Below are 22443 nucleotides of genomic sequence, written 5' to 3' on the forward strand. Positions count from 1 at the left end.
AAGCTCATTTGTTTGTTATGATGTCAGGTCTCCAATATCAAAATCTTTATGATGGAACGAGCAACTATTCTATATTGTCTGATGACCCAGACCGAATCCAATTCAGATCATACTAGCTTGGATGTTCTTAAATATATCTTTAAACACCATAGTACAAATATGTGTCTCACGTCGTGTTCTGTATTCCACAGCAGATACGACCCACGCCCCCACATCTGACATCAGCCACTGCCGAAAGCTACCTGGCGCAGGCGTGCGAGAACGAGAGTCAAAACGCCAAAAGAATGAGAATGGGGATGGAGCCACTTCCGGTGAGAACTGTCATACAACTAGATTGATTAAGTTCAATGTTCTTGTTGGTCTGATCACTACGTAAACGGATGTGGTTCTGTGTCAATGTTGGTCTGAACACAACGTTACCGGATGTGGTTCTGTTTCAATGTTGGTCTAACCACAACGTTACCGGATGTGGCTCACTGTCAATTTTGGTCTGACCACAACGTTACCGGAAGTAGCTCACGGTAAATTTTGGTCTGACCACAACGTTACCGGATGTGGTTCTGTTTCAATGTTGGTCTAACCACAACGTTACCTGAGTTGGCTCACTGTCAATTTTGGTCTGACCACAACGTTACCGGTTGTAGCTCACGGTAAATTTGGGTCTGACCACATTGTTAACGGATGTGGTTATGTGTCAATGTTATTCTGACCACAACGTTACCGAATGTGGTACTTTGTCAATGTTGATCTTACCACAATGTTACCGGATGTGGGTCACTGTCAATGTTTGTCTGACCACAACGTGTCCGAATTTGGCTCACTGTCAATGTTGTTCTGACCGCAACGTTACCGGATGTGTCTCACTGTCAATGTTGTTCTGACCGCAAAGTTACCGGATGTGGCTCACTGTCAATGTTGTTCTGACCGCAATGTTACCGGATGTGGCTCACTGCCAATGTTGGTCTGACCTTTAGTTCAGTGTTCAGTTATGTTGAATCGCTGATGTGCTGGTATAATATAAAAAAAAATCCGAATAAGGACTACGGTATAATATCAGAAGCTCTTTTGGTCAAGACCCAAACTAAAGAAAGCACAAACGACGAATTGTTACCGTCACATAACAAATCTATAAAAATGTACCAATATATTTATTAGAATATATGCGGACATAGATTAAGGGCGTATAATTAATCTATGACGTCACTGTTGTCAGTAGTACCCTCTATAACGCTTTCTTCCTCGTTTCAGGCTGGTTCTATGACAACCGTGCTCACCACGACCAATCCGACGACAGCCCAGCCTGTTGTACAGCCTGCCGTGGTCCAGCCTCAGCCTCAGCCCCCGCAGCAGGCCACGCCCTCCCCTCACTCCCAGCCCCCATCCAGGGCCTCGCCCCAGGCGCCTCCTGCTTCACAGATAGAACGTCATCCTCCATCAACAAATGATTTCATGCGCCACCAGCCACCGCCTGCCTTCAGACCACCCCCGGAGTTCCACCCACCTTTTTTTACAAACGGAAATGGAATTTTTCGTCCCGGATTTCCGCCAGGTTATCAACATCCGGCACATCACCATCCACCAGTCTTGCAACATAGCCCCATAGCACCAGCCTCGGTTCAAAACGGTACGTGTAAGTTGTCTTTTATAATCTCTATTTTGGCGTTCGATTGGGCTGTTTAAAAAAATCCCTATACCTGCTAGTTCTTAACTGTGCATTTTATTGTGTATACTATATATAATATTGGTCTTATCTTCCATTTCGGTTACCAATGCTTCTTAACGTTCAAAAGCAGATTTCATGATATATTTGGGGTTTCATGGGTACCTCTTCTGGCAGCTTAGGTCAAAAAGGAGGACGATGGAGAGGGATTGTATTGGTATTTAAGTTAATGTTTCAGATAATGCAAGGTGTACACCTGTATAAAATAAAACGATCACCCAAGTTGTGTTTCTGGAAAATAGTAAGCTTCACATGATTAAAAATGACCTTATTTTCGTGTTTGATTTGTGCATGTTGTGTTTTGAGACAGGGACGATAATTTGTAGTTAACCTGATAACTTTGTATTTCACAGGCCCAACAGACCTAAGTATGAAGAAGCAAGCTTCCAAGAACCAGCTGAGTGCCAGTGAAGTGGCGACGATAAAACAGCTGATAGCCGGCTACAGGGAGTCGGCCGCCTTCCTCTATCGATCAGCAGACGAGCTGGAGCAGCTGCTTCTGCAGCAGAATTAACGGACAAACATCACTCTATTTTAAACTGCAGCAGGATTCTTTTTTTTTAATTTTGAAAACACTTGAATGCCTTGGTAACGTCGATATTTTGAAGAGTATATAAATATGATCTACTGAAGTGTTATTTTATAAACATATACCTCGCTTTATTTTTCTCCAGATTGTGATTATGTTATTTAGGAGTATTCCCTCATGGTAGTGTTGGGATGTTTCCGGAGAATGTCGGCAATGCCCGGTACCTTGGAGACATTTCAATTCTTATTGAACAAACTACAAGAATACTTGTGGAATATTCCTTGTTCTATTTTTCTATCTACGGTCATAATGTCTTTCTTAAGTTGCTAGTAGTAGAGAGAAATTTGAGATTTTTACATAAAATAAGAACAAAAGACGCAACAATATGTTGACTTTTATCGCACACAAAAAATTGAATCTAGTACCTTCAATATTCATATCATGACATTAGAGAGGAGATGAGGATAATCGCTTGTGATTCGCGGGATCATTGTAAAATATGTTTTCTTTCTGGCTCAATGTGGTATGAATATTTATGTGTATCTCGCGTATAAGTGAGAATACAGTTTGCCTATTATATATGATGTAAATGAAGAGCACAAGGGTAGATAACTCTTGTGATTTGTTTCTATAGGTGTCCTGAGAGATATGGTCTATGACGTCTGTATATATACTTATTGTTTGTGCAGTATGTGCGAGTTTCATTATCCGAGCTGTATATATAAGTTTGAAAGTTAAACTATAAAAAAGACGTATATTTAAAGAAAAATGTTGAGAGACAACAATGCTATATCATGCTTTTTGAAGAGATACTGGATTGTCAATTATAACGGACGTGTATAAGTATGTTATTGGTTTAATTTTTGACTGGTTAATTTATTTTGTGGATTAGTGCAATTTTTTGTCCATGATGTTGATTTGATCTCAGGCGTTATGTCAATTTTAACATTTCTGTAGAATGATAGATTACTTATCGTACTTAGGTATACTTGTTGAGGTAAATCTGACACAAGATACAGTAGTAGTTATTCTAGGATTGATACGGATAGTACCTATAGTATCACGTGTATCTTGGAGAAAGCTTTCCACCCCAGAAACAGCAATGTCCACAAGCTATATTCAATACATGCAGTGGGTCGCTTTCAGCCAGAATATTCAGATGAAGACAAAGCCGAGGTAGATTAATTCAGAGTGCGACCAGATCGAGGAAGATCTAGTTAGCTTTAAACCTATTTAGTCTAACTGAATTAGACTGTGTCAGACATGATAAGTCAGACTTACTACTGCTAGTCGACGTATACGAACACCAAGTCAGACTAACGACTTCTAGTGGAACTAAGACAAGGCTGAGTCAGACTTACGACTTCTAGTGGAACTACGACAAGGCTGAGTTAGACTAACGACTTCTAGTGGAACTAAGACAAGGCTGAGTCAGACTTACGACTTTTAGTTGAACTAAGACGAGGCTGAGTCAGACTAACGACTTTAAGTGAAACTAAGACGAGGCTGAGTCAGAATTACGACTTCTAGTGGAACAAAGACAAGGCTGAGTCAGACTTACGACTTTTAGTTGAACAAAGACGAGGCTGAGTCAGACTAACGACTTTAAGTGAAACTAAGACGAGGCTGAGTCAGACTTACGACTTTTAGTTGAACAAAGACGAGGCTGAGTCAGACTAACGACTTTAAGTGAAACTAAGACGAGGCTGAGTCAGCCTTACGACTTTTAGTGGAACTAAGACGAGGATGAGTCAGACTTATGACTTCTAGTGGAACTTAGACAATGCCACATTGAATTATTTTTAGACAAACGTCTTTTTAAATTATTTCACTTTCTATGTGATATAGTCAGACTAACGACTTCTAGTTGAACTAAGACAAGGCTGAGTCAGACTAACTACTTCTAGTGGAACTAAGACAAGTCTGAGTCAGACTAACGACTTCTAGTGGAGCTAAGACAAGTCTGAGTCAGACTAACGACTTCTAGTGGAGCTAAGACAAGTCTGAGTCAGACTAACGACTTCTAGTGGAACTAAGAGAAGGCTGAGTCAGCCTAACGACTTCTAGTGGACCTAAGACGAGGCTGAGTCAGACTTACGACTTTTAGTTGAACTAAGACGAGGCTGAGTCAGACTAACGACTTTAAGTGAAACTAAGACGAGGCTGAGTCAGACTTATGACTTCTAGTGGAACTTAGACAATGCCACATTGAATTATTTTTAGACAAACGTCTTTTTAAATTATTTCACTTTCTATGTGATATATATGCTATTTTATTTTCGTTTTTATTGATAACAGTAGATCTTGATTTTAGGCTTTTCAAGATTATAATGATATAAAAATCCAATTGTACTTTTACTATAAAATGATTACACCCGGCTTATAAACAGCTGTGTGTGTGTTGTGATATCAATTATATGGAAGTTCACCTTATGTATATATATTTATTACAACGTATTGTCTTATCCATGAAGCTTATTTATTTACATGTTGACAACGTTATTGGGCCTTACAGGAACGTTCATGGGTCACGTCTAGTTAGGGCAGTGTCTGCTAAACTCTGAACAGAGGTAATCTCTCACCTAAGTGCTAGGAAAATCCTGTATGTACAATACACTATTTTTGGGTATGAAAGCTTATGTACTGTTCTCATTTTAATATTGGAATCTCAATGCATACAAGACCTAGTCATGATATTTGTGTAATAATACGGTACCCACTGCCGGACAAGCCAACTTTATATATACAGCCATGGACTTGTCTGATTTTGTATTTAAAATATATTTGCCTTATGACTCTGTGGGGTTATGTCATCCGTATACTTAAAACTGTTAGTTTACGTGTATTTTTAGTTTGTTATTTTTATTTTGCTCATTTTGTTATCTATTTGTTTATTTATATTCCTAATACTCACTCAGACAAGGTGCCTGTCCATTTTCTCATCTATTTATTAAAACTTGACGCACTATTTTTTGATAATTAGAGTTATCTCCCCTGTAACGAAAAAATTGCAGCTGATCGGTAAGGGGAAAATCGAGAATGTCGGCGGATTTTACCGTAAACGAGAAGTGTATTTTCGGTCGACATGACGTCATTTGTCCCGGTCTGTGCTATCATGTCCGATAAAGTTTTATTATGACCTTCAGTGCATTACTATGTTACTTATTTATTATTAATTATTCCTTCTCTAACACATTCCATTTTCTTGATATTGAAGATACAAATTATATAGATATTTATTGGGTAATTTTTTATCAATAAAATAAGGGCCAACGTTGATAATAATTGTTTTTCCATAATTTTGAAATTGAAATCCACAAATATAAAACATGTCCCTGTTAGCACGGACTAATCTAATTCCGTGCTGTTAGTTAGTAAATGCTGGGTCGCCATTCATGAAGGGTCCGTTTTTAAGATCTCACTACAATGTAAGCTGTATACTAGTCCATTCCTTGAAAGCGGTTCTTTTTCTATACATGTACGAGTTAAATCTTGGTTTATTTTTATTCATTCCATATTTTGTTCATTCATCAACATTCCATGACGATGAGGTCCGTTTCTCTGCTCCTCATTCCATTACGCACACTGCCTTGCAGTTGAGAACTCCGGCTACTTTATAGAACGGTGATTTGAATTATCAAACCGATATTCGCTGTAGAAGTATTAAAACGGTCATACAATCGGACGTAAATTGTTCCCGGATTGTAATTTTAAATACCAACATCTGTAGGTATTAACAATAATTTTGAAATATAAAGGAAAATGTGATTTAGTAAGCGTATTTTAATTAACGATGGATTGTGAACATCCGGGGCCTCGTGTACGTTCGGGCCGAGTTAGTACTTCCGGTACTTTATTTTTTATTTGTTTTATCAGGAATATGTTCTGAATCTCGAAGTGCAATATATGTATTGATATATGGTTAGGAGGAACATGGCAGTAAAGAGGTTATTTATAACATATAGTATATATTATGTATTTTGTTTTGTGAACATGAAATAAATTGGAAAAAAATAACGTCAATTCCAATGTGTTCGTTGTTTTGATATCGTGTTTGATAGTAGGCTCTACAACATGACACCTACACTCGAAATTATATCAAATATTCCCTTCACAATTTCTTGTTCATGTTTCTGTAAACAAAATGAATTCCTATCTATCACAGAAAACAATGAAATAGCGCATGGTGTCGATGGTGTATATATAAAAGTAAAAGTGGTGAAAATGATACAACTACATTCTAATTCATACTGTAACATTTTATGAGAAACCAATTAATGTAATGACACGACCTATCGTGGGGAGAACATAGGTGATCTTATAGACAGAATCTGTTCATATTGACAAAAGAAACAATCTTACCAATTTATTTCTTTACTTGTCTGCGGAGAAACGTGTTTCCCGATATATATTGTTTTGTATGAAGAGAAACTGCACTGTAAACATATCTGAGTGAGATTACACCATTAAAGGTTGTCCCCTGTAAAGGTTTAAGTTTACACCGAGCTAGATCACACCAAAAAAGGTGGCAACATTTGTGGTGTTATAGTAAACACGAATAAGTGTAACGTTACCAAGAACAAACAAATATAAGTCACCAAATAAAGTATACTATTACACCAAGAAAATCTAAAAGTGACACCAAGAAGAGTGTAATATTGAACAAATCGATGTTGCTCATAAAATGGACTAAGGTTACACTCTATTAAATGCATTGGTACACTCAATTATGATTTATATTACACCCTACTAAGTGCTTTGGTACACTCAATTAGGATTTATATTACACCCTACTAAGTGCATTGGTACACTCAATTAGGATTTATATTACACCCTACTAAGTGCATTGGTGCACTCAATTAGGATTTATATTACATCCTACGAAGTGCTTTGGTGCACTCAATTATGATTTATATTACACCCTACTAAGTGCTTTGGTGCACTCAATTGGGATTTATATTACACCCTATTAAGTGCATTGGTGCACTCAATTAGGATTTATATTACATCAGTTTTTGTGTAGTACTTGTCCAGCTTATGACGATTTAGTGATTGCACTTTTAAATTGACCATCCATGCCTCTCAAAGCAGGTTTCTGTATAACGTTAGAAGAGACGTTGTTTCAAAACGGACTATTGTATTAAGGTGAGCCTGTAGACGTAAACAATTTCGAACGACTTCTTCCGAATTTCTGATTACATTTTCACCACATTTGAATGGAAATTCACTATTAAACTCGTGTATATACAAATTACATTGATTCAAACTCGTACACACACCACACTGTATCTAACATCTGGAAGCTTAAGGGAGATAAGCAGCTTATAAAAAAGTTTGAAGATTGCATTCAATTTTCACTTCCCTGGTAACGAACGTCTTTTGTTTCAAGATTTAGTTTAAACAGTATTTCATCCAATAAAAACAACAACAATCATATAAAACCCCTTGAAAATGACGGATAGAGATTTGACAGCAAGCTCATAGTTTGTGTAAGTCATATTCCATAGAAATTTAACCTCCAATACGGGCTTGTATCCATATTGGTTTAAGTAAAAGATAAATATGATATTCTTTCAGGAAGATTATGATATACATGTCTTAATTACTTTCAGAAATTGTGGTACTCGGCAGAACACTGCCGAATGATGGATTACAATTAGACAGTTTACCGACCATCTGGACATCATGTAGATTTTATATGTGAATTGAATTTTCTATCATGTACATTGCGGCAATGCATAGCAGTAGCTGATCTACATATCCTGTGGAGCGCGTTATCCATTCAATTCATATATTTACGTTACGATGAACTACAATAAAAAAGGTTACAACGCTTTTTGTAGATTTTTTTTTTAATATTAGTATCGGTCAGAAAACCATAAAAAAGGAACAGCCAGAACTCCAGCCTACACACACACTTCAAGTGATCGACTTCCGCAGATCAGCTGATTTTGTTGAAACGAAAATGTATATAGAATCTAATAATAACCAACACTTGATATTCCTTTCATTTTTGAAAGTTGATCTATTTGATGTTTTTTTCGCATTAAACACCGCATATTATATATTTAAAAATGTTAATGTCCGCACTATTTCAAATCATCGGTCACCATAGTAACCATCCACGGGACTCGTCGGCCGAGAACCCGTCGGCAGTAGGCATAGAGCTCATTTGAAGTGCAGTCGTTGAATGATGTAAATAATGATAAGTTGGTGGATGACGTGCCCCGTATCATTATAAAATTCTCTGAGTTTAGCCTAGATAGTTCGTGACCACGAGGAACCGATTGCGAGTCGGAAGTCAGTATTTAATGACAATGTTATAAGTAATTTATAAGTTTTAAATTAGAAAGATTAATAATAATAGTTCAATGGTGCACCATTCATGATTTTTGCTACATAAATAGTCTGTGTACTTTGATCGCTAACATACTTTACACGCAGTGATTGGTTACATGCTGTCTGTGATGTCACCATTCCTAGAGGTAAAATACAGGTTGTTTGACATTGTTCTGCTATTCAACGCACGGCGGCGCTGTTGTTTGGTTATGGTCGGATAATGATAAAATCAGAGAGCTCCGAATGGGCATATGTACCAGAACCAGACGGAAAACCAGGGCGAAGTGCTTTAATGTGTTTTTTTCATGTTTTTAAATGCAACCGTACCCTAATGAATTGATATGACATGAATAAAAATGCATTTTAGCACAAGTCTATATCAAAAATATACATTGCATTAAGATTTAAAACAGAAATCCAAAACATACCAAACATACCGGTCCTGACATCACCAGTCCTGGTTTTAGTAAAATAGCAAAATTACAAAAGCCGTAATAACAAGTAAAAATAGTATTTGAAACATATCGTTTTTATTTTATTTATACATTTAGTATGGTGTTCTTGTATTTCCTACATGAAATAACAACATAAAATAAGCTTTAAAATTGAGTTAATAATACTTAAAATAAATATTTGTTTCCGGCTTTCCCTGTCCTGGTTTTAGTAATGAATGTTTTGGTCCTGTAAGGATTTGGGTCACTAAACCAACAAGAAAGAGCAGCAACGCTGCTGGAGATCAATATTTATATATACTAGAATATAGCATATAGCAACATAACACAGTGGAACCTCCTACCCAAAACAATAATCCAACTGGAAACACTAGCAGAATTCAGGCCATGCACCACATATAACATACTCGAACATATACAAAACCTACAATATAACTAACACTCACTACTTTTAACCTGCTTTTATCCTATAGCAAATAACCAAAAGAAATCACTGTACATAACAACGAACTACAGCACAAGACCACCATTTCGTAATCGTCACTGTTGACGGGTAAGGTTAAAGATGAAGATGAAGATGAAAGAACCGATCCTGCATTCTTTCTTCAAATAGATTTGTTAATGGCATTAATTTTGTCGTTCAGAATTGTCCCCAAGCACGCAAATGTACATTTTAACTGCACATTTAAATGTCAATGACTTGGTAATAACGTTATCTTCTGAGAGAGAGATTTACATGATTTACATCAAATATCATTTATGCCTGACGAGTGAAATGTATATATAGTATTCAACGGGAAATCAATTAAATTTTCTATTCATGTCACGCTACGCAAATATTGCTATATTAGAAAAGCGCGTGAACTTGTAGCGTAATTTTTGACGCGAACGGTATTTTTGGTGAGTTGTGCGTTACCACAACTGTAGCAGCAAACGACATTAATGCATTAAGAAACCTATTCAAAATGGCGCTCTGTGTTGATGTCAAGCGTGACGTCATTGTTCTAATGACGTCACGCTTGACACCAACACAGAGCGCCATTTTGAATGGGTTTCTTAATGCATTTATGTCGTTTGCTGCTACAGTTGTGGTAACGCACAACTCACCAAAAATACCGTTCGCATACTGTGCATACATCGTTCACACACCGTCCGCACGTCGTCCAACCATGGTGCGCACAACTGTGCGATTTAACAATCGTTCGCCCCGTTGTGCGCTTCTCTCCGCACATCTGTGCGATGTGGTACAATTTGTTGATCAATATTACGGAATGGGAAAAAACCGGAATGCTCGTATGCAATAATGTACACTGTATATATCACTCTAATTTCTCATCACTATAATCAGAGACGTATACGTCTCCGCTAAAATTAAGATTATGTACAAGTTTACAATGCGTGTAATACAGTATACAGTGACCGTTAGACTGTCAAGAATGGGTTTGGCTCCTCGGTAACAGAACAGGTAAATAACAATTTGATGGCTGACCGGAGTTTTATCTGGCCTGTACTTGACAGATATGAGCTGATATATGATACCGCATGACCGTTTTGAAAACTCAACTGGACGTTTGATATTTGTTATTTGCATTCGTTTTGGTCTATAGCTCCCCTTCATCTGGTTTTCACACCTTGGCGAGTTACGTAAGTGCCCCGGGCGGGGTAACGTACGGTCCAGGTACAAAGTGGCAATGTTTACCTGTGTAGCCGAGACTGTGTTGTAAATTTACACGTGTCGATTAAGGTCGTTTAAAAAACGCACAAGACACCATTTCTAAATTTAAGAAAGTATAGACAGAAAGATAAGCTTATATATGTAGCTATAGTATAGAAACATACTAATAAATCTAATTTTATGTTCAAACACGAAACCGTATATATTGTCAAGCCATTCCTTAATTTACAACAACCACGATTGTTATTGCCCAACGTTCGTCGATCGTCCGCACAAATGTGCTCCATTTTTTATCGTTCGCACTTCGTGGACACATCGTTCACACACCGTGCACACATCGTGCGCCCATCGTGTAACGTTGTGCGATCCCACAACTGTATTATCTGGTCAGCTTTCCAAACAAAAATGATATAAGTTGTGTAGTTATGTAAATACCATAATGTATTGTGCAAGGTGGAACCACAAAACCATTTATTCTGCCGTCGCTTTATCTAAAGTTGTAAATATACGCAGTGAATGTAATGTACCGTTCTGATTTGACAATACTAAGAGCGTTTTTTTCACATGTGAAGATACAACTTTTCGTTAATCTTCACTGTATTGATATGTTTTTCTTAAATTAACAATTAATTATATCTCACTAGTAAAATGTAATAAATACGTATATCGTATGGGCTTTACTATCAAAATTGTGTAGATCTTATTCGGCCCTAATTTCCCAGAAGGCTTTAACGCATGGGGAAGCACCGGAAGTGGGCAAAGTGTCTACAGATCAAACCCCGCATGGGGGTTTGATTTTTTTTCTTTCTTATTTATGTGCAAGTATTAATATGTTCTTTTAAATTATATAACAGAACATTTTCTAACTTGCGCAATCACTTTAAAAAAAAAACCAAAAAACCCCAAAAACATGCTGGTCCTGAAAATCCGGTTGTGGTATTAGTGTGACCTGCTATCTTACGTTGTAATTGTCATTGGTTCTTATATTAGAAGTAGTACTAGTCATTGGTTGCATGCTATTCATGTTATCTCTTTCTCATTGGATAGTGAGGCCCCTGCTAGGGCATTTACTAATCATGTATATATCAGGTAGCAGGGTTTGTACAGCCCTGAAAAGGCCTGTCCCTCAACTGGGGAACAATCCTGCAGTTATGCGACGTAACATTGTTCACAACTCCATAGTACCACCTGACCAACAGGTTAACAGTTGCCCGCTCGTTGACGCACTGACCACCAACTTATGTATATTTTAAATATATTCTCAGCATAACTACGCGAGCTTCTACATACCCATCTTTCTCCAACTCTACTATAACTGCTTACTAATAAATAATGCTGTTGGTAACCCTCTTAGCTTTTTGGAAAGCTAATTCTCGCAACTACGTTATCTCGGATAAGGGGAGATAACTATTCTCAGAAACGGTAGTAATATCAGAGACTTTGGTAATCAGCTGACTGGTTGCACGAGAATCGTTGTATTCATAGTGTATTCGTGGTCTAATGGCAATTGTTTTTTAGTTGGTAGGTTCATGTACAGAACAAACATCAAGAATGTAAATATATATGTATGTCTGCAGGCACTGTGTATGAGCCCGTGACATAATATTTTGTTAAGCGATGTGTGAAGTAACTTTTGAACAATACTATCTGTTTCACACCAAATACCTAACCACGGACTTAGATAACATCGAATTCCGTGACCTAACTAAGTAAATTAACAATCCATTACATATACATATTTTAAATGCTATCCTACACAAAAAAAAATATTATAAATTTACCTAAAAATAGAATAAACACCTAAACTGGCCTGATTGCTTTATCACCAACAAGAAGGCGTATACCTGTGACTACTCGGTTACGTCATCAGACGTAAACGTCTACAGCTAATATTCGATTTCTGACCTGTTACCTGTACAGACCTATTAAAGCTTATACCGCCCGAGTCACCGGAGCGTGGCACCGCCGTAGAAAACCGGTCTTGCCAGTACAATGTTGACAATGTTCTATTTATACAGCGCAGATCGATGAGAACGTCAGACCTGCCTTGTTGTATTTATATGGTTTGGATGGTTATAAAGAGACCTCCATTATTATATTCTGATAGAAAAACAGTTCCGATGTCTACCTAACTCCCGCACGTGCTCCGACATGGCCGAGGCTGCCATAGATACGAATCTGGACGACCACACAATCGAGGACACCACTAACGTTAACCCAGACACAGATGAACCGGTCTACGAGGAGGTGGGTCCGACTGATGACCCCCCTGCCCCACAGGACGAGGACCCGACCGCCCCACCTACCGACAAATTGCCCCCTCCCGAGATCATTTGGAGCGATAGGACGTATACTCTCGGACAACTGACGGAGGAGTCTGGAAACCTCCAGAGGGTGTGTCGGTTTTCCGAGGCCCCAGGGAAGGGAAATTTGTATCCGGGGCTGAAGATTTACTCGGAACAGCCCGTGTGGTTACACAGTAAATACACCAAACGACAGGTGAAGGCTCGGACTATTTACAAAGACAAGGACGGAGCTTACTTCGAGGTCGGACAAACTCTTTTGATACCGGATGATTTCCAAGGTAGTGTAACCACGTGGTTTCCCTCTGTTGACAGTTGAAATGTTTACTCAGCTTAACGCCCATACTCACAGGTCGTAACCTACAGTGCTTCTCTGCAGTCCAATTCACTCACCCTCATTGTTATGGTTACTGAAATGGTAACTGGAATACGTCGTATAGCTAAATACATGTAACACTATTGGGTTGTACAGTACATGCACTAGCGAAATTATACAGCTAACATATCATGGTGCTGAATACCTGTCCATTGATCGACGTTTAGTCACTGGTCCCGACCCTATTATGTGATCACTATGGTCACTGAACACTAGACCCGTATTAAACTTTACAAGTAGTGGTTACATACATCAGATAATCCAATAGCTTTACTGGCACATTCATCTAAAGAGCGACCAAGCTGTTCAATTGGATTGTAAAAAACAAGGGCAGGATATATAGCAAGGCCAGTGTATATATTTAAACTAAGGTAAACTTTAAATCATTTAAAACTATCTCAAAGGTGCAATATTAGGTTAATCAACAGGGTAATAGTCGCCCTTCTTACCACAAGTACATCACATACATATAATGGTACATATATCACCTCTATCTCCATAAATACTGGTAGAGTGTCTCCCCTGTCTCCATAAATACTGGTAGAGTATCTCCACTGTCTCCATTAATACTGGTAGAGTATCTCCCCTGTCTCTATACATTCTGGTTGAGTATCTCCCCTGTCTCCATATATACTGGTAGAGTATCTCCCCTGTCTCCATACATACATATAATGGTACATATATCACCTCTATCTCCATAAATACTGGTAGAGTGTCTCCCCTGTCTCTATAAATACTGGTAGAGTGTCTCCCCTGTCTCTATAAATACTGGTAGAGTATCTCCACTGTCTTCCCCTGTCTCAATACATACTGGTAGGGTATCCCCCCTGTCTACATAAATACTGGTAGGGTATCTCCCCTATCTCCATAAATCCTGGTAGAGTATCTCCCCTGTCTCCATAAATATTGGGCGAGTATCTCCCCTATCTCCATAAATATTGGTCGAGTATCTCCCCTGTCTTAATACATACTGGGAGAGTATCTCCCCTGTCTCAATACATACTGGTAGAGTATCTCCCCTGTCTCCATTAATACTAGTAGAGTATCTCCCCTGTCTCCATACATACTGGTAGAGTATCTCCCCTGTCTCAATACATACTGGTAGAGTATCTCCCCTGTCTCCATAATTACTGGTAGAGTATCTCCCCTGTCTCTATACATACTGGTAGAGTATCTCCTCTGTCTCCATTAATACTGGTAGAGTATCTCCCCTGTCGCCATAAATACTGGTAGAGTATCTCCCCTATCTCCATTAATACTGGTAGAGTATCTCCACTGTCTCCATAAATACTGGTAAAGTATCTCCACTGTCTCCATAAATACTGGTAGAGTATCTCCCCTATCTCCATTAATACTGGTAGAGTATCTCCCCTATCTCCATTAATACTGGTAGAGTATCTCCCCTATCTCCATTAATACTGGTAGAGTATCTCCCCTGTCGCCATAAATACTGGTAGAGTATCTCCCCTATCTCCATAAATACTGGTAGGGTATCTCCCCTATCTCCATAAATCCTGGTAGAGTATCTCCCCTGTCTCCATAAATATTGGTAGAGTATCTCCCCTATCTCAATACATACTGGTAGGGTATCTCCCCTGTTTACATAAATACTGGTAGGGTATCTCCCCTATCTCCATAAATCCTGGTAGAGTATCTCCCCTGTCTCCATAAATATTGGGCGAGTATCTCCCCTATCTCCATAAATATTGGTCGAGTATCTCCCCTGTCTTAATACATACTGGTAGAGTATCTCCCCTGTCTCAATACATACTGGTAGGGTATCTCCCCTGTCTACATAAATACTGGTAGGGTATCTCCCCTATCTCCATAAATACTGGTAGAGTATCTCCCCTGTCTCCATAAATACTGGTAGAGTATCTCCCATTTATCCATAAATACGGGTAGGGTATCTCCCCTGTCTCTATAAATACTGGTAGAGTATCTCCACTGTCTCCATAAATACTGGTAGAGTATTTCCCCTGTCTCTATACATACTGGTAGAGTATCTCCTCTGTATCCATAAATACTGGTAGAGTATCTCCCCTGTCTCCCTAAATACTGGTAGAGTATCTCCCATTTATCCATAAATGCGGGTAGGGTATCTCCCCTGTCTCTATAAATACTGGTAGAGTATCTCCCCTGTCTCCATTAATACTGGTAGAGTATCTCCCCTGTCTCTATAAATACTGGTAGAGTATCTCCCCTGTCTCCATAAATACTGGTAGAGTTTCTCCCCTGTCTCTATAAATACTGGTAAAGTATCTCCCCTGTGGTAGAGTATCTCCCCTGTCTCTATAAACTGTCTCCATTAATACTGGTAGAGTATCTCCCCTGTCTCTATAAATACTGGTAGAGTATCTCCCCTGTCTCCATAAATACTGGTAGAGTATCTACCCTGTCTAAAAACATACTGGTAGAGTATCTCCTCTGTCTCAATACATACTGGTAGAGGATCTCCCCTGTCTCCATAAATAATTGTAGGGTATCTCCCCTGTCTCCATAAACACTGGTAGAGTATCTCCCCTGGCTCCATAAATACTGGTAGAGTTTCTCCCCTGTCTCTATAAATACTGGTAAAGTATCCCCCCTGTCTCAATACATACTGATAGAGTATCTCCTCTGTCTCCATTAATTCTGGTAGAGTATCTCCCCTGTCTTCATAAATACTGGTAGAGTATCTCCACTGTCTCCTTAAATACTGGTAGATTATCTCCCCTGTCTCCATAAATAGTGGTAGAGTATCTCCCCTATCTTCTTTAATACTGGTAGAGTATCTCCCACGTCTCCATAAATACTGGTAGATTATCTCCCCTGTCTCCATCAATACTGGTAGAGTATCTCCCCTATCTCCATTACTACTGGTAGAGTATCTCCCCTGGCTCCATAAATACTGGTAGAGTTTCTCCCCTGTCTCTATAAATACGGGTAGAGTATCTCCCCTGTCTCCAAAAATACTGGTAGAGTAGCCCCCCTGTCTCCATAAATACTGGGAGAGTATCTCCCCTGTCTCTATTAATACTGGTAGAATATCTCCACTGTCTCCATAAATCCTGGTAAAGTATCTCCCCTGTCTCAATACATACTGGTAGGGTATCTCCCATGTCTCCATAAATACTGGTAGAGCATCTCCCCTGTCTCCATAAATAATTGTAGGGTATCTCCCCTGTCTCAATAAATACTGGTAGAGTATCTACCCTGTCTAAAAACATACTGGTAGAGTATCTCCTCTGACTCAATACATACTGGTAGAGTATATCCTCTGTCTCCATTAATACTCGTAGAGTATCTCCCCTGTCTCCAGTAATACTGGTAGAGTATCTCCACTGTCTCATTAAATACTGGTAGAGTATCTCTCCTGTCTCTATAAATACTGGTAAAGTATCCCCCCTGTCTCAATACATACTGGGAGAGTATCTCCTCTGTCTCTATTAATACTGGTAGAATATCTCCACTGTCTCCATAAATACTGGTAGTATCTCCCCTGTCTCCATAAGTACTGGTAGAGTATCTCCCCTATCCCCATAAATACTGGTAGAGTATTTCCCCTGTCTCTATAAATACTGGGAGAGTATCTCCCCTGTCTCTATACATACTGGTTGAGTATCTCCCCTGTCTCCATAAGTACTGGTAGAGTATCTCCCCTTTCTTCTTTAATACTGGTAGAGTACCTCCCCTGTCTCCATTAATACTGGTAGGTTATCTCCCCTGTCTCCATTAATACTGGTAGAGTATTTCCCCTGTCTCTATAAATACTGGTAGAGTGTCTCCCCTGTCTCTATAAATACGGGTAGAGTATCTCCCCTGTCTAAATACATACTGGTCGAGTATCTCCTCTGTCGCAATACATACTGGTAGAGTATATCCTCTGTCTCCATTAATACTGGTAGAGCATCTCCCCTGTCTCCATAAATTCTGGTAGAGTATCTCCCCTGTCTCCAGTAATACTGGTAGAGTATCTCCTCCGTCTCAATACATACTGGTAGAGGATCTCCCACGCCTCCATAAATACTGGTAGAGTTTCTCCCCTGTCTCTATAAATACGGGTAGAGTATCTCCCCTGTCTCTTTACATACTGGTAGAGGATCTCCTCTGTCTCCATTAATCCTGGTAGAGTATCTCCCCTGTCTAAATACATACTGGTCGAGTATCTCCTCTGTCTCAATACATAATGGTAGAGTATCTCCTCTGTCACAATACATATTGGTAGAGTGTAGAGTATCTCCCCTGTCTCTTTACATACTGGTAGAGGATCTCCCCTGTCTCCATAAATATTGGTAGAGTATCTCCCTTGTCTCAATACATACTGGTAGAGGATCTCCTCTGTCTCCATTAATTCTGGTAGAGTATCTCCCCTGTTTCCATAAATACTGGTAGAGTAACTCCCCTGTCTCCATAAATACTTGTAGGGTATCTCCCCTGTCTCCATTAATACTGGTAGAGTATCTCCCCTATCTTCTTTAATACTGGTAGAGTATCTCCCCTGTCTCCATTAATACTGGTAGGGTATCTCCCCTATCTCCATTACTACTGGTAGAGTATCTCCTCTGTCTCCATTAATTCTGGTAGAGTATCTCCCCTGTCTCTATACATACTGGTAGAGTATCTACTCTGTCTCAATACATACTGGTAAAGTATCTCCCATGTCTCCATAAATACTGGTAGAGTATCTCCCCTGTCTTCATAAATACTGGTAGGGTATCTCCCCTGTCTCCATTAATACTGGTAGAGTATCTCCCCTATCTCCATTACTACTGGTAGAGTATCTCCCCTATCTCCATTACTACTGGTAGAGTATCTCCCCTATCTCCATTACTACTGGTAGAGTATCTCCCCTATCTCCATTAATACTGGTAGGGTATCTCCCCTGTCTCCATTAATACTGTTAGGGTATCTCCCCTATCTCCATAAATACTGGTAGGGTATCTCCCCTGTCTCCATAAATACTGGTAGGGTATCTCCCCTGTCTCCATAAATACTGGTAGAGTATCTCCCCTGTCTCAATACATACTGGTAGAGTATCTCCTCTGTCTCAATACATACTGGTAGAGTATCTCCTCTGTCTCCATTAATACTGGTAGAGTATCTCCCCTATCTCCATTAATACTGGTAGGGTATCTCCCCTATCTCCATAAATACTGGTAGGGTATCTCCCCTGTCTCCATAAAAACTGGTAGAGTATCTCCCCTGTCTCCCTCAATACTGGTAGAGTATCTCCCCTGTCTCCATAATTACTGGTAGAGTATCTCCCCTGTCTCTATACATACTGGTAGAGTATCTACTCTGTCTCAATACATAATGGTAAAGTATCTCCCATGTCTCCATAAATACTGGTAGAGTATCTCCCCTGTCTCCTTAAATACTGGTAGAGTATCTCCCCTGTCTCCATTAATACTGGTAGGGTATCTCCCCTGTCTCCATAAATACTGGTAGGGTATCTCCCCTGTCTCTATTAATACTGGTAGAGTATCTCCACTGTCTCCGTAAATACTGGTAGATTATCTCCCCTGTCTCCATAAATACTGTTAGATAGTTTTCTCTGTGTCTTGAGTGCTGATATGCTATCTCAAATGTCTCCATTCTATTATGTCACCTTAATGGCAAGCCAACTTATTTATTCAAGGAGCGATGTCGATGATGTATTTGAGAAAAGTATAAAAGATACATGTATCTTATATAGCATACATTCAATATTGTATATGGCCTATACCATATTTTGTATATTATATAAGATATCATATATAGTATATCAGATAGTTGATATACAGATACATGTATCTCATACGCTATATAAAACATCATTCATTATATACATCTATATAATGAAACGCATTTCTTACATGGTACAGTGTATATAAGATATCTATTTAGTTTCTGTCAAATATCTAAAAAATAAAGCAAGCATATACTCTAAGATATCTGATATATAAAACACCTCATATAAAATATAAAATAACTCTTATAGCAAATTAAATATCTTACGTATCTTATAAATCGTATAAAATATCTTTATATCTATATATACCGACATCGGTCCTTGAATAAATGACGCTTGTCATACACGGAGGTTAACTAGAATGACTATTAATTATTGAACTGAAATATTTTCATGGTGAGCTTTCTACGAATTCTCTCCCTTATCCCCTGTGTGTTTGTGTTACAGGTTGGTTCGAGCTAGTACCTCCGGACTTCACTAGGGCGCGCTGCTGTAAAGACATTGCTGAGGTTGCTAGTGTGATGCCAAAGAAAATCTTCACGAGAACGAGATTAAGGGGAATTCGAATAGTTCAGGAAGGAGATGAGCAAAGCTATCTGGAGAGAAAAGTGTCTGCCGGATCTATTCTTCGTGTGGAGGGCACGTTCTCCGCAAAATGGCGGACGTCAGCAGAAACGGGTGTAATGAAAAAGAAAAGTAAAAACTGGACGACAGAAGAAGAGCAATATCTTAAATGTTTAGACAAAGACGGAAAAGAAGTCATGATTCCATATAAACAAAAAGGCAAATTCAATATCATTTATGAGAAAGGGTCCAAAGATAGTAGATGTATATTGCATATGAAGGATATAGTTTCTAATTTTACTTTGCCACTTAAAGTAAGACTCCTGTTCGGAAAAGCCCCTGTGAATCCATGTATATTCACAGGAATGATGGTGCTGAAAAGTCACTCTCTTTGTGAAAGCATTGTGGGAAGCACGGCGTCCAACCGACGTAACGTTCTGTTCGAGCTGCCTCTAGACTTACCGTGTGTTGTGGAGGTAGTAGAGAACGAGCGTGAAAGTTGTTGTCACAAGAAGGCGTACAAGGACAGTAAGAAATTGTGTCATATGTATGCGTCGCCATATTCGTCATTGATCAAACTTTCACCGGAAATGGACACTGACCAGCAGTTGTATCAGCACATTCCTACCGCCAAAGCCAAGCGTGGAGCAGACGACAGTCTGCAGACACTGGATCTCATCACCAACATCAGTCTGACGGATGGACCCGTTGACACCTTTATACAGGAAACCTCCGACACAGAGTCCATACAGAGCGCCGACCAGTCCGGCGCGGCCATCAAGGGTAGTCTCGTGGAGCTCAAGGAAATCACGACAGACAGGTCACAGGATGATGCGACGTTATGCTAGGATAACGGGAGATGAATTTAGAATTCAAGATATTGAAATTTGCCTAAAACTGAATATCCGATCAAGGAAATATGTGATGTGTTTCCCAGTTCTGTCACAGTTTTTAATTGTGAATCATTTATATTAAATATTCTTGCTTTTGCACATTTAGAAAGCAACCCTAGTCGCCGTTGGTTTAGACTTCTGCAGCAGAACCGTATTGCCAGCGTGTCCTCTGATCATGTCCTCCAACAGTCTGCTCAACTTGATGACGAGTATTTTTCCTGTGATTTTATTCTCATATCTATGGTAATTTATATGAATGCTTACAGAGGGGATTCACGAAGGATTCAATTATATCTTCATTGTTTATAGCGGGTAGCAAAAGTTATTTTGGACATATATGTACAATGTATAACTATGCAGTTTCTTTAAAAGCCTGATGATAATTAAATTGATCTATTTATTTGCCAAATTATTGTGTCTTCTTTGTAGTTCTCTGTTTCTTTCAAGTTTTAAACACACGCATTGAAATCTTTGTATACAATGTTTCCTGATGCTTAAGTTAAAACGACTTGTTCCGGGAGATTTGAATTCCTGCTATGGGATTGAATTATACTTTGGTACCGACCACGGTGGTAATGTAATAATACCCACACAATGGTGCGGACAGTGCTAACGAAGTTCATTTACAATTAGATCACTTAACTTATTCATAATGTTTATGTAGCTCACTTTTCATGTTAGGATTTTGGTAGACGCAACCGAAATTCTAAGCACACCACCAACATACCTTGTATCCTGCATACACACACGCAAGCACGCATACACTACACACATGGAGGCACGTCCTTAAATGACCTTAGCTGTTAATAGAACGTTAAACAAAATTAAACCAAACCCAACCAAACCATATTCAATCTGTGTACTAACATGTTCAGACGGCAGTCCACAGTTTCCTACATACGTTAACTTATACGAACCTAATCTACTTTGACATTTAAAACAAAGTCAGCATGGAGGAGTCGCTCACCTAAGCGGAGATATCACCGTTATATTCAAGATGTCGTAACGATTAACGTCAGTCACCGGGGAAAAAAACCCATTCAGTGGATACATACTCGAGCGATTTGTAACGGCCGAAATGTGTGAATTAAAATAAAAGGTTTCTTTAAACAGTAACACTAGTGTACTTATGTGTCCCATAAACATTGTCAAACGTCGCATTGGGTAAAAAATGTGTCTGGCAAGGATATCATTGTAACGACACAAAAACATAGTACATCAGTTGTCGAGAGTAAAATAAGGACAACGAACCGTCTTCATATGACCCTGGTTGTAGTAAGGACGAAACCCCTCTCGAAATACGAACACGAAATCAGCATTGGTACTATTAGGTAAAAACATTGCACATTCCAGAGCGTATTGCTAATATTCAATCTCGGGAGTTGTAAATACACGTACCGTCTTTACGAATTTATAATCCAAAGTCTTTAAAGTCTTTGAGTCATATCATATTTGTTTAAATTCGTCAAAATTTGATTTTTCCGAGTAAGTGACATTCCCATTGGGTACATGTGACATTTTGAACGCTTACCTAACATAAAATATGGGTCCGAATCATTCTCGTATTATGAACTCATTATAAATATCAATATTTGAGAAACTGTTCGACTTTAACACATTCAAAAAGTTGCTGGTTCACAAAAGATTCAATCTTCATTCCACAAAAAGAAAACCAATCAACGTCAGGATTTAACCATAAACCGCACTCCTCCTTACCCATAAACCGCACTCCTCCTTAACCATAAACCGCACTCCTCCTTAATCGTAAATCGCACTCCTCTTAACCATAAACCACACTCCTCCTTAATCGTAAACCGCACTCCTCCTTAACCATAAACCGCACTCTTCCTTATCATAAACCGCACTCTTCCTTAATCAT

The 22443-nt window shown here is 38.9% G+C and overlaps 2 protein-coding genes across 4 annotated transcripts in view; both read left to right on the forward strand.

Annotated features, from left to right (window-relative positions):
• Positions 1–4074, forward strand: part of LOC110448779 (nucleolar protein 4-like) — a 120369-nt gene extending 116295 nt beyond the window's left edge. The window contains exons 8-10 of one of the 3 annotated variants that reach the window (XM_021495208.1): positions 192–311; positions 1249–1630; positions 2074–4074. In XM_021495208.1, the coding sequence (XP_021350883.1) occupies positions 192–311; positions 1249–1630; positions 2074–2234 (663 nt within the window). In that variant the 3' untranslated portion in view covers positions 2235–4074. The remainder of the gene's footprint in view (positions 1–191; positions 312–1248; positions 1631–2073) is intronic. The other 2 variants (XM_021495209.1, XM_021495210.1) reach the window with 2 other exon arrangements.
• Positions 4075–12666: 8592 nt separating this feature from the next.
• On the forward strand, positions 12667–21300 carry LOC110448780. The gene is made up of 2 exons (XM_021495211.1): positions 12667–13299; positions 19555–21300. Exons 1-2 carry the CDS (start codon positions 12867–12869, stop codon positions 20517–20519), a joined length of 1398 nt encoding a protein of 465 aa, XP_021350886.1. The 5' UTR covers positions 12667–12866; the 3' UTR covers positions 20520–21300.
• The last annotated feature ends 1143 nt before the right edge of the window (positions 21301–22443 follow it).

Source organism: Mizuhopecten yessoensis, unplaced genomic scaffold, assembly GCF_002113885.1.
Source record: "Mizuhopecten yessoensis strain PY_sf001 unplaced genomic scaffold, ASM211388v2 scaffold4301_1, whole genome shotgun sequence".
Classification (NCBI taxonomy): Eukaryota; Metazoa; Mollusca; class Bivalvia; order Pectinida; family Pectinidae; genus Mizuhopecten; species Mizuhopecten yessoensis.

Coding starts and splice junctions, on each gene's coding strand:
- LOC110448780 (XM_021495211.1), top strand. CDS start 12,867: ATGGCCGAGGCTGCCATAGATACGAATCTGGACGACCACACAATCGAG. Junction 13,300..19,554: donor GATACCGGATGATTTCCAAG/GTAGTGTAACCA, acceptor TTTGTGTTACAG/GTTGGTTCGAGCTAGTACCT.